Below are 11,986 nucleotides of genomic sequence, written 5' to 3'. Positions count from 1 at the left end.
GGAGCTCTAAGTGTGTTGTTAAAAATCTGAAACGGCTGCCCCAGGGAGGTAGACTAGGAGAATTTAAGTTTCAGGTTAGTCTGGGCTACAGAATGAACTCAAAGCATCCTGGGCTACACAGTGAAACTCTTAAAAAACCCAAGGACAGAGAAGAAAGCTCAGTGGTGGAATATTTACTAGTATACACATGGCTCTGCACCGCAAAGATAAGACAGCTACAAGCAAACACAACTGGAATGGACAGCTATGGGGATCACCAGAGAGAAGCTTGTGAGCCCATTCGAGGGCCGGTGTGGGTTTTTTTTTTGTCATTTTTTGATGACCTTAAAGAAGCAAGTTACAGTTAAAGTGGAGACAGAAGTGCAGACGACATTCCTGCTCTGTATGTGGTGGCGGCCGCTTGCATTCCTTCAGCGAACCTTTGCTTTCTCTGTAAGCCTTTTAGCATGGTAAATGTCAGAGACTTCTGCTACATGTTTCAGACAAGAGTCGGAGGCCATGCGTCAAGATAACTGGCTTGTTTATTTCCTTCTGAAGTTTTTCCATGATTGTAGTGATTGCCTTGTCTTCATTTATAAGCAAAATCTATAACAACGGTGGTTTTGTGGCTTATCTAGAAATAATCCTGCAAATATTGTTTTTGGTGAAAGAAATCAGTTTTGGGTAGTTTATTTGCATCTAAGTAAAATGCCAAGTTTATTTTAAAGCATTCCCATGGATGTTTGGAGCACTGTTTTGTGCCTTGCTGGCAGCTTCAGTTAATGTATCCAGCTGGGTAGGGAGGGGATGCTGCTTAGCCCCTTTATCTTGCTTGTAAACAAAGTAACCCACAGTGTTAACGCAAAGTCACAAGGCCAACAAGGGCTAGAGCTGGGAAGCCTTTGTTCCCACAATCTTGGCAACTGAAATGAAGAAGACAGTGAATGGCTTTTGGACATTCCACAAGCAAAGAGGAATGTTTTTCAGCCCTTAGTTAACCAGAGAGTGAAAGGACCATGTGCTCCACCAAGTCTTCAATGGGCCAAATTATTAAGCTGGTTTGTGAAAATATTACAAATATTTATTTTAAGGCTTTTAAGGAACATTCTCTATTCTCAGAAGCCCGGAGAAATATTTGCTTCTTTTTGCAAGCAGTGCTCAAGGACATTGTGTGTACAGAGGGAACAATCAGAGCTTATTGCTCAAAGGAGTGATTGTGAAGAGGACAGCCAAAGACGTGACTTTAGCCTGGAGGCTCCCAGCACAGTTAGAGGACACTTGAAGGGATCTGGGTGACTATTTCCCAGGGAAAGGGGACCAGGCAGAAGCAGCCTGTTGTAGGTGTGCTCTTTGAAGGACGTAGACATGAGCTTCACCCATTTTATTCATCTATCAAGGAGGTAAATTTAGTAACCAACCCATTTCCCTAGAGGGATTCCGAGATGGAGTTAGGCTTCAGAATTCTCAGCTTTGGTTTCGCCCCTGCACTGTATAAATTGGAAACACCATACGAGATGCAAACTCCTCCTGGTGTCCAAAAGGACACAGGGAAGTGGCTTACGGGCGGAAATATGCTGGCAACAAAAAGCAAGTGTATGTAGCTTGGTGTGGCAGAGGGGAAATAAGATGACCCTTGGAGTCATATAGATGTGAGATCAAATCCTGATTCTCCGTTTCCTTGCCTGCTGACTATATGGCTCCAGGCATACCACAGTTCAAGAAAGTGAGCCGTCAGCATCTTGCACTTGGGACTGATGAGTGACTGTGTGACCCACTTCGAATAAGAGCATTGAAGAAACACACTACAGGGACAGCAGTTGCTTCTTTGTTTGTGAGATGATACCCTGTTCTTTCTCATTTTGGAACCATTCTGGATACTCCACGTTTGTTTCAGTGCCAGGCTGGCCTGCTCAGCTCTTTTCTCCTGATCTGCCTCCTTCTTTTCCTAGCTCATATATTGACCTCCTTTTCAGGGGACAGCACAGCTGGCTGATGTTTGCCTACAGTGTCATGAAAGCCACGGACTGTCATTCAGGCAGTCTCCAGACTCATTCACATACAAACTGAGGAATGATAATAAACGCTGCCCCCCACCTGTGTGAGTGTGTGTGTGTGTTGTTTGCGAGTGCGTGTGGCTGTTCTGAGTTTGCTGTTAGGAATCTTGCTCTGATAGCTCTTCCACCTTATGCTTGGAGACAGAGATTTTAAAGCAAGCTCAAAGTTTTTCTATACAGTTAGTTTCCCCAGCCAGCTTGCTGTGGGAACACAGTGTCTCTGCCTTTCAAGGGTGGAATTACAGGTGGGCTGCCATACTCTCTTGGCATCTAGACTTTCTAACACACCAGACACAGGGTTCAAAGTGTAGAAAGTCAGAAACTATTCCAAAAGTGCACAGTACTAAGAAATCAGGCAACTGGGAAGACTTTTTGTCAAATATCCTTTGCCTTGCAAACCTTCAGCTTGTTCCTTGCATTCCACCTGCACGGGTTGACTGTTCCAGTCCCTATGCATTCTCAAAGACCGAGCTCTAAGGAGCTGGAAAAAAAATTACAAACGATCCAGTCGGATCCTCTAGTCACAAGGTCTTCCCTTGTTGCTATGAGGTAGAGAAGATAGAGGAGATGGACAAGAAACAGAGCAGCGCCCTGAGTGGCTGGGAAGTAACAGTGTCCAAGGCCAGGGTCCTGTCTGTTCCGTTAATTGCCCCCGCCCCCGTCCCATCTGCCTTAAAAAGCTCCAACTTGCAACCAAATCCCCAGTCAGAGCGCCCCGGAAAGAACCGCGATGGGTCTAGGTGACTACAGCCACTGCAGACAGCGGATGTCCCGGGGACTCCACCGGGTCTCTGGCAGGGCTGCGCTGTGGTTTCCAGCCTTTCATTCCGTGCACCGCACGCCTTGTGGCACTTGGCGCATCGAGGCCCAGGAGCAGGCCCGGGCTTCCACCCCGGTACTGGAACACCTCCGGCGACAGCTGGAGCGCGCCTTCCAGCGGGCGGCGGCACGCGGGCGCGCCAGGCGCGCGCGGGAGGCGGTGGCGGCGGTGGCTGCGGCCGCCGCGGCAGCGAGGGAGGAGCGGACCCGGGTGCGCATGGAGTGCGCGCTGGCCCGGCTGCGCGCGGAGCTGGTGAGCGCGGAATGCACGGCGGGGTTCGAACTCCTGAACGGAGTCCTCGGCTCCGAAGCTGGGAAGTAGTCCATAGGAGGACCCCGGGGTGGGGGGCCCAGGCTTGCGGCCGGGGTGGAAGATTTCTCCTGGGCGCCCGATTGCCTCCAGGCTGGGTGTTGAAACCTCATTGGGTCACAACTCCAGGGAGCAGGGCTTGGCCCAAGGTTCAGTGCTGGCCCAGACTCCAGGAACCCTTTAGACTGCTTCTCTACTTTTCCATCCTCTAGTCTAGAAGCTTCTCGATGGCAAACTCTTAGTCTATTTATGCTTAGCGTGTGGAGATGGAAGTTTCAGTGAAACCGACAACCTAGAAGGATAGGATGAGTCTATCGGAAACTCCAAGGCATGCCAATTATCTTTATTCTAGCCTTTGCTAAGAATTCAGAAAACGACTGGACATTTAACAGGAAGGAGTGTTTGTAGAAACTTTAGATGACTTTTTTTAATGAAAAAAAAAACTTAAATTAGACAATTTGAAAAGGGCAAAAGTATAAAGAACTCAGACTTTAAAATGGTGATGCATATGAATGCTGCATAATGGAGACTTCGGAAGTTCCCTGCATCGAATGCGACAAATAGCCACCCCTTCAGAGCAGTTTAGAAACTTCGGCGGGTGATCGATTCCATTTCTGATTTTGAGAAGGGCAACACGATAATAAATCCAATTCAGCCACATTAGCATTCTGGATTTGATAAGGAATGCATTACGCTCTCATCTGGAGTATAAATGGTGAGCCCGAGAAGCTGGATGGGGAAGCTGCTTTGGTGCCTGGTGAAGCCACCTCACTGCATACCAGGAGGTTGGTGCTGTGGGTCAGGATGCCACCCTGGAATGCCTGGACCTGGCAGAACCCTCTATGCTGCTGAGTGGCGTTATGCCACTCCCTTCCCCCATCTCTTGCTGACTCATAGCAAAGTCCTGCCGGACAAGTGCTGAGGCACCTTTAACCTTAACATTCCAACAAGTCGCTTTGCCATTGGAGGTTTAGACAAGTAATGCATTATGGGTGAGAGAAGGTAGGGAGTTAACAGAGTCTGCTAATACTTGCTGGCCCTACAGCGTTGAGAATGTGAACTAGTCGACTTGAGTTTGATTATCCATCTGCAATGCAGAGATACTCTCACGAGAGGACTGTAATAATTGTATGAGATTATATTATATGCATGCCTAGGCCATACACATTCTTTGTTGACTGTTGTTGTTTTTATAATTATTATAGATCTTGGAAGCTGATTGTGCCTAAAGGGCAAATAAGAACATACCGAGAACTGAGGATTGAGCCAAGGAGGTGGCGCTTTAGAGGCGCTTGTGGACAGGCCTGAAGACCTGAGTTCAATCCCCAGTCCCCACAAGGAGGCAGGAGACAACCCACTCCTTGACGGGCACAAAGGAACACTGTGGCACAAGCATGCCTACACTTACACATGCAAACACAGACAGGCATAAGTAAAGAGATGAAAAAAATCGAAACAGAACCTAAAATTTCTGGAAAGGAAGTGGAGAATCTTACACACAGCCAGATGCTGTTTCCCTGGAGTGTAGGGCCTGGTCCGTATCTGCAGGAATTCCCTAGTCCGTGTGAAGCGAAGGGAATGGATACTTAGCTCAGTATCATCACCACTAGAAGTAGATTTTGATCTGGGCCATTAGCTAGATCTCTACGGGAATCAGTGTTCTCATGTATAGAATGCTCATATATCATGTATTAACAATGGAGTTTATGTAAGGAGCAATGATGGTAATGTTATGTATATATGTTCTGTTTAGCTTACTATTGAATGACATTGATTTCTAAGTTCTTTGACTGGATATCTGAGTTAAACCTAAAGTTTTCTATGTAGATAGTCTTTTTTTTCATTCCCTCAGAGAAGTTTTGCCTCTTTCATCAGGCTCTCAAAGGGATCCTTGATGAAAGAAGTTTAAAAACCACGAGTGTTTGAATTTCGCAAATAAGTGTGAATTACACATCCTTTACTTAGATGGGCGAATCCTTATCAGTAATTTTATACCTTGATACTTGGCATGAAAGTAGAGGACAGATATCCATCATCTCATTGATTCATCCCTTCCGTCACTCAGTGTTCTATCAAGGACAACGAGACCCTGGATGCCAAGACACTGCACACATAGCTGAGGTCCACCTTCAGCAGTAGGGTTTCGTGTAGTCTGTGAGTTATCAGAGGCATGGAAACGGAACGCCATGGAAACACGTTTAAGAGGCCACGATGCCTGACCATGGTGACAGGGGAGTTTCAGAAAGCATTGATATTTATTTGCATCCCGTGGGAAAAGAAGAGGGAAAGTGAGTCTTAGAACAGAGGATGGGATGCAGGTGTGTCTCAGCACAGCATGTCTCTGGAGACTGGCGAGGTATCTGGCCCCCTGTGAAAAAAGCTGTCATGGGAACAGTGCTAGGAAGTGAAGCAAGGAGAGCAGGGCAGGATTCTAGAGCCTGAGAAAGTCTGGTGGTAGTTTATGGGGCTTTTTTATGGCGATGGCTAAGTGATCTGCCTTCTGTTTGTTTGCTGGGTGCCTTGGATGCCCGTCTCCTTTAACATCTCTAGTTCTTGCTTCCGGAGAAGTGGTTCCAAGTGCAAAGAATAAAAAATAAAAACACCCGAGGAAAATAAAAAGATACCGCTGCCTAACATTTTCGTTTGCAAATTGAGGAAGACTCGCCAATGCAGTATTTGCAGTTTCCTCTTACAGTGCCCTGGCTTATCCCGAGGGCAACTGATGTCGAGCTGATAGGAGATGATGGTACATGGAAAACATTATTATACAAACTGCATCAAGCGTGACTTCAACTGATGAAATATGCAAGTAGTTGATCTTTAGCTTTAGGTTATAATACAGCTGGACCAAACTTGGTTGGTAGCCTGCCTCCTAAGTAACCTGTCCTTGGAGATGTAATTTTTAAAATTTTATTGGAACACACGGGGGCCTCATAAACTCCCATTGGAGGAGGTCATGAATCAGCCTTGCTACAGAACAGGCTTTGTTCTAGAGCGAAGAGTGTTAGATTATATAAGGACATATAACCCTACATGTGCCTCCGAGGTGTCGTTATAGGTTTTTCCTCAGCAGGGAGGCCATTTAAAATCCTGAAAACTTGAAATGACAAGTAATCAAGTCAATGGGCCCAGCTCCTGAGCACTCAGGTGGCCCCCGGCAGTTATCCCAAGGCTCCGAAAGCTCATAAAGATAAATGATGTCAGTGGGATCCCACACCATTGCTTGAAAACAGCCTTTGGTGCGTAGATATTTTTCACATGGACAGCGTTGTGCATCAGCTCTTTTTGTTTTCATTTCAGGGCCATTTCCAAAGCTATTTATTTATCTGGGTTTTTACCTTGTTGTTGACGAAGCTACTTTAACAGCTGGAGCCAACGGTCGGAAAGGGAGAGCGAGAGGAGAAATTCATCTTTCTCTCTGTCTTACTTGCCTTTCCTACCGACTCCTTATTTCTCAAGTGCAGCCAGAGAGAAGTTTCATTTAATCTATATCTCAAACTAATAAAATCCCTTATTATTCTTTTTCTTTTTAGCTGGAATTGCGTTTCCAGAACCATCAGCTGGCCCGAACTTTACTGGATTTGAACGTGAAGATGCAGCAGCTGAAGAAGCAGCAGGACCTGGAGCGTGCATCCAAATCCCAGAGCCCAGAAGATGACGCCATGAACCCCAAGTGTGGAAATGCATAGTGGAAAGCCCACGTCCGCAACTCCGAAGCAGTCCCAACCCTCACCATAACATAGGCAACTCTGAAACCGTTCTAGCATTAACACTAGCGATGCTGTCTGTGCATTCTGAGGGGCATCCTGTCCAGCGAAAACCTAGGTGTAAGGAGGAAGTGGGGAAAGAAAGGATCTAAGAAAGGGGAGAGAGACATTGTTGTGAAGTAAAAAAAAATAATTTATCCATTGGTTTGACTGGTTGTTATCTTAGTAGGAGGAAGGGAAGAAGGAGAGAAATAGGAGGGAGAAGAAAAACCAAAGCATCTGAGTCTGCCTTATTGCCAGTTTACAATGCTGCCCGTTGCCTTATCGCCTTCTTTTCTGTAGTTTTGTGCTTTGCTTTTTTTTCCCCTGTATTTAATTTTGCCAACCCAGTACTCTTCTGACTCGGGAAACTGAGAATTACTAGTGCCTGGATTCCAGCCATGCCCCCAATGTGGCCACCATTAAGGGTGTCTCAGGTTCTTGCTGCATTTAGACAAGTACTCCAGGCCTTGCTGTCATTGAAAGACAAAATAGGTAATGATCCTCCTAAAATCTCTGCCTCAGTTGGTTCAAGTGTGAGTTTCCTGAGGTACACTCCCCAATTCTTAACTAATGTAGTTCTTTTGTTCAAGTAACTTAGGAATTTCAATCATTCTTACTGTTGAATTAAAAGATCTATTGTGCCCTAAAAGTGCTTTTTCAATGCAAAAGTAAAAACAATAAAAAAGTTGCAAACCTAATTGGTGTTCCTAATTGTTATTATCTATGAAATTATGCCAATGTGTGTAATGTTAGTGAAAATTAAAATTAGTTTTTAAGACAAAAGAGAACAGAAAGGAGTTAGGCTTTTTCTTAAAAACAAATGCTAGGATTGGCTATGTAGCTTAGCCTGTGTGAGTCCCTCAGTTCAAGCCCCAGGACAGAAAAAATAATTTAAAAAGAAGAAAGAAAAAAAACCCAACTTGTGTGTAAGGATTGAGGGGACTGTGTGGGTCAAGTTTAGTTTGTTTTTAACTCTTTTTGCCAATAAGTTAACTATTGTAACACCTTCATAATTAATTTCTTGTCTTTGTAAGACTGGAATTCACTTTGTGGACATTGTCGATTGAGCAATATGCAGTGCCCTGACCTCTGACCCCTGGATTCCTTGAAGCACTCTGAAAGAAGCACTTGGCTTTATGTGTTGGGATGCATGAGGTGTGGCCGCTGCTTGTTTGTCGTCCGTGTGTGGGTGCAGGGGGTAACCTTCAGGGATTGGGCCTTTCTTTTTCCCCATGTTTAGACATTTATGCTTTGGGATGATCTCCTGCCTCAGGCTCCCATCTCCCCACAGAACCATGGTGAGGTGGTAGACTCATGGGCTGCTCCATCCAGCTTTGGGTGTGTCTTTGTGTGTGTGTATTCACATCAGGCTTGTGCCTTCACACACTCAGCTATTTGTCAGCCCAATTTTATTTGAATTTTGAGGAAAGAGTTGGTGATATTACCGGTGATCTCCTTTAATTTCTTTTTAAAACTTCAACTTAAGTGCAGGAGCAGTCATTCCCGAGTACATTGCTAGGGTTAACCTTAATAAATCACTGGAATAGTCTTTGTATGAGTTTTATTCATACAGAGCACAAACTGCTGACATTGATCATTCCTCAGTTATAGAACTTGGTTCTTCTGGTAATGTATACTGACGTAAAAAGAAAGAAAATCCAAAAGAGAACTTTGAAAGTCATCAAATTGGTCCTTACATTGTCAGACAAAAAGGATAAAGTATTTATTATTTTATTGTAGAGTTTTGTCACAAACTATTTTCCCTCTATCTTCAGAAACAACCAATGGACCGCCAAGCCTTTTTAGGGGCCAGAGGTGCAGAAGCAGAATAAACTCTTTGTCTCAATGGAGTCTTATTGATGGGCGTCTTAAGCAGTTGAGTTAGCCTTGGATTTTGACAATGCAACATGAAAATACAATAGGAGCTTGACTCGCGGGACATGCTCATCACGTGTTTCTGCTCTGATATCACGCACCTTGGTGTTTTAATAGTAGCAGAAGGCACACAACTGCTTTCTTGTCTTTCCTTTGCAAGGGTATGCAGCTGTGTGTTGCTGGCTTGCCGTACCATCATTGCGGTGGAGACTCGTGGGAAGCCATCAGGAAAACTTCTCTAAGAGGTGTGAGGATGGGCCATCTTTCTGGGGTTTAAAAATAAGCCAGGGCAACAGTGTGACATTTTGAAGATATACACCATGGAAGCAACCAAGGCTAGTGCCAGCTGGAGGGGAAAATGAGAAAATCATTATACTCTAAATTAGGCAGCAGGGAAGAAGTAACCGAAAAAGCCCAAGGAAGGAAGATGTTTACAACCAGAATGGATAAAGGGGCCAACAGAAGCGATACTAAAAATGAGTTGGTGGGTGAAAATATGGTGCTTGGGTTTTTCAAATGACCGAGTTTCTCACAGTGGTAAACGATGGCACAGGGGATAAAACCACATTAGCAGGCAATGGTCTTTAACTCTGCGCTAGCACCCATCAGTGAGAGGCGCCAAGCAAATTAAGCAATTAGGAGCATTGCACAGGTTGTTAGGCATCAGATTCCTTTACAGGTGGCCTGCATGAATCACTTTTTTTTTTTTTTTGGCTCGCCAAACTACTTCTGCTGGAACAGGTGCTGCTGTAGGACCCAGCCTGGGGACAGACGAGGCTGCTGTGGAGAATCTCATGAGAACTGAGCCTGCACTAGCTCAATTACAAGAATCCTCTTTCCCCATCTCTCCCTGGCAGGGTCCAGCGCCCAGGGTAGGCATCAACTTTATTTACCACTGTAATCATGGCTGACTCCCCCTGGGTTGCGGGCCTGGCAGAGGACTCTCCAGTCCCAGCTGCTTTCTCTCATGTCTTTGTGGTTGCCATCACTGCCAATGTCTCTTTGCCCATGCTTTTGAAGAAGGTCAGGGTACAATGAGAAATAACGTGGTTAGGTTTAGGGTTCAAGCTGGCTTACTGCACCTGCCTCAGCATCTGGATCTACCAGAACAAAGTTGGGGTGGGTTAAAGAACTTTAAGATTGGTGAACCCTCAGTATAGACCATTCAAATTCTTCTTTGTGTGCTGCTGAATGTTGAGGGTTCAACGCTCCACTTCCTTAGGAGCCGGAGTGCCACCATCTCTCTCTGCTGGGCTCAGTCTAAGAGGGATGTGTGCCGTGTATAGATAATAAGGAAGCTGGCAATGATTTCAGCCCCTGCTCGTGGACTAGCCTTTGTGACAAGGACAGCATCTGTTTTTATCTTGTTTAATACGCATAGTGATTTATAGGACCTGTTTGCAGAGTTCTCTGACCCTGGTGGTTTGTCTTAGCCCTGCCATTGCCAGCCACACACTTCAAGTTTATTAGGTTTATCAAAAATAAATAAATAAATCTAACGATAATACTTTGCTTAAATTTTGAGGAGACTACATTGAAGGGTCTGTATCAGCTTTATTCTGTTGTTGTGATAAACCTCCCCAACAAAAAAGCAATTGTGGGGAGAACGGGCTTACTTTAGCTTGTGATTCCAGGTTGTCCATTGTAGCTGGGAAGTCAAGGCAGCAAGGATTTATAGCAGCTAATCGCAGCATAGCTGTACTGAAGAGCAGAGACACATGTATGTGATCATGCAAGCCTCTTCCAGTCTCGTACAGTCTGGGACCCAAATCCAGGCAATGATGCTGCCCACAGGGCACTGGGTCTTTTCACATCTTAACAGAATCAAGACCATCCACCAGTGTCGTCCCCACAGGTTCCAACCTGATCTAGATAATCCCTCTTTGGATTCCCTTCCAGAGTGATGCTAGGTTGTGCAAATTTACAACTAAAACTAGCCATATCAGTGTAGAGCCTGGAGGTATGTGTGTGTGTGTGTGTGTGTCTGTGTATTCACTTGGGTGTGGGAGGTCAAAGTTGGGTGTCCTCCCCTATTGTTTCCTGTCTCAGTTTTAAAGACAGGATCTCTCACTGAACCCCGAGTTTAGTAATTTGGCTAGACTGAGTGACCAGCAAGTCCCAGAGCTCCATCTGTTTCTGAACAAGCCAGATCCCTACTCAGGTTACAAACATTTGGTGCATGCTGTCATGGGTGCTAGGGACGAGGCTCATGTCCTTATGAGTATGCTGCAAATCCATTCCTGTCTGGGCCATCTCCCCAGGCCCTGGTTTTGCCCTTTCTGATGGAGGAGCTTTCTTCTACTTCTGTGGAGTTTCTTCTCCCATACTTTCGGTTCCACAGAATCTGACTGGCAGTTTGGACTTGGACCTTTCCTGTGCCTCTTCTGCCTTTCACCTTTACATCTTAAATGCTCTGTTGACAGTCTTCTCTCTTGACTAGTTCTTCAAATATGGGAATAAAGAGCAGGGGGTATAAAATCAACAAAACCTGCCCCTCTCCAATCCCTGTGCCCAGCACACAGTGCCAGGTACAGTTCAACTGACCTGTCCTAATAACCCTGTGCAGTGGTTTTCCCATTTCAGAGAGAAAGAGAGGAAGTATCTGAGAAGGGAGAAAACTGGCCGCTGATCTCTCAGCTAGCAAGTAGGAGCTTTTGGGAATCACATACCCTGACTGGGACGAGGAAACTAAGTATGAACAAATAGACTCAGTATTATAACACAAATTATAAGAGAAGAATATTTAGAGTTCTAAGGCAGTCTTCAATGAAGGCATACCTCCCAGGAACTGTGTCCACCCGAATAAAAACCTTCAATTGTGTCTTACAACCTATAGAATTTAGTTGGGAGACTGGACAGATCACTATGTATCTGTCTAATTTTTTTATCTTTTGAAGATGTGAGGGAGGGTAGAAATGATCCAAAGACTTTCCTTTGATCTAGAAACAACTAATTCTCCCTGCTGTGGCTGGACTAGCTACTATCTGTTCATCACCACATCTGGCCAGGAAGTGGACTCTCCCAGGTACCTCTCTTGTTCTGGTCACTGGCCCAGCTGTTGCAGTCTTGCTGATGACAGGAGACATTTCTGATCACATTCGGTTGTCCCTCGGCTCTCCTCACAGCCCATAGCTATATCTGAGGGAAACTGGTGTCTCATTTGCACTTCAGAGACAGACAAGCAGCCCTGGGAACTCATA

General features: G+C 45.3%; 1 protein-coding gene across 1 annotated transcript; it reads left to right on the top strand.

Annotated features, from left to right (window-relative positions):
- The first annotated feature begins 2,757 nt into the window (after positions 1–2,757).
- Aard (alanine and arginine rich domain containing protein) lies at positions 2,758–7,599 on the top strand. Its single transcript, XM_075963622.1, has 2 exons — positions 2,758–3,105; positions 6,696–7,599. The coding sequence occupies exons 1-2, from the start codon at positions 2,764–2,766 to the stop codon at positions 6,849–6,851; spliced, it is 498 nt and encodes a 165-aa protein (XP_075819737.1). The 5' UTR covers positions 2,758–2,763; the 3' UTR covers positions 6,852–7,599.
- Positions 7,600–11,986: the final 4,387 nt, after the last annotated feature.

This window comes from Microtus pennsylvanicus, chromosome 2 (assembly GCF_037038515.1).
Source record: "Microtus pennsylvanicus isolate mMicPen1 chromosome 2, mMicPen1.hap1, whole genome shotgun sequence".
NCBI lineage: Eukaryota > Metazoa > Chordata > Mammalia > Rodentia > Cricetidae > Microtus > Microtus pennsylvanicus.
This window is presented reverse-complemented; position numbering and strand designations above follow the sequence as displayed.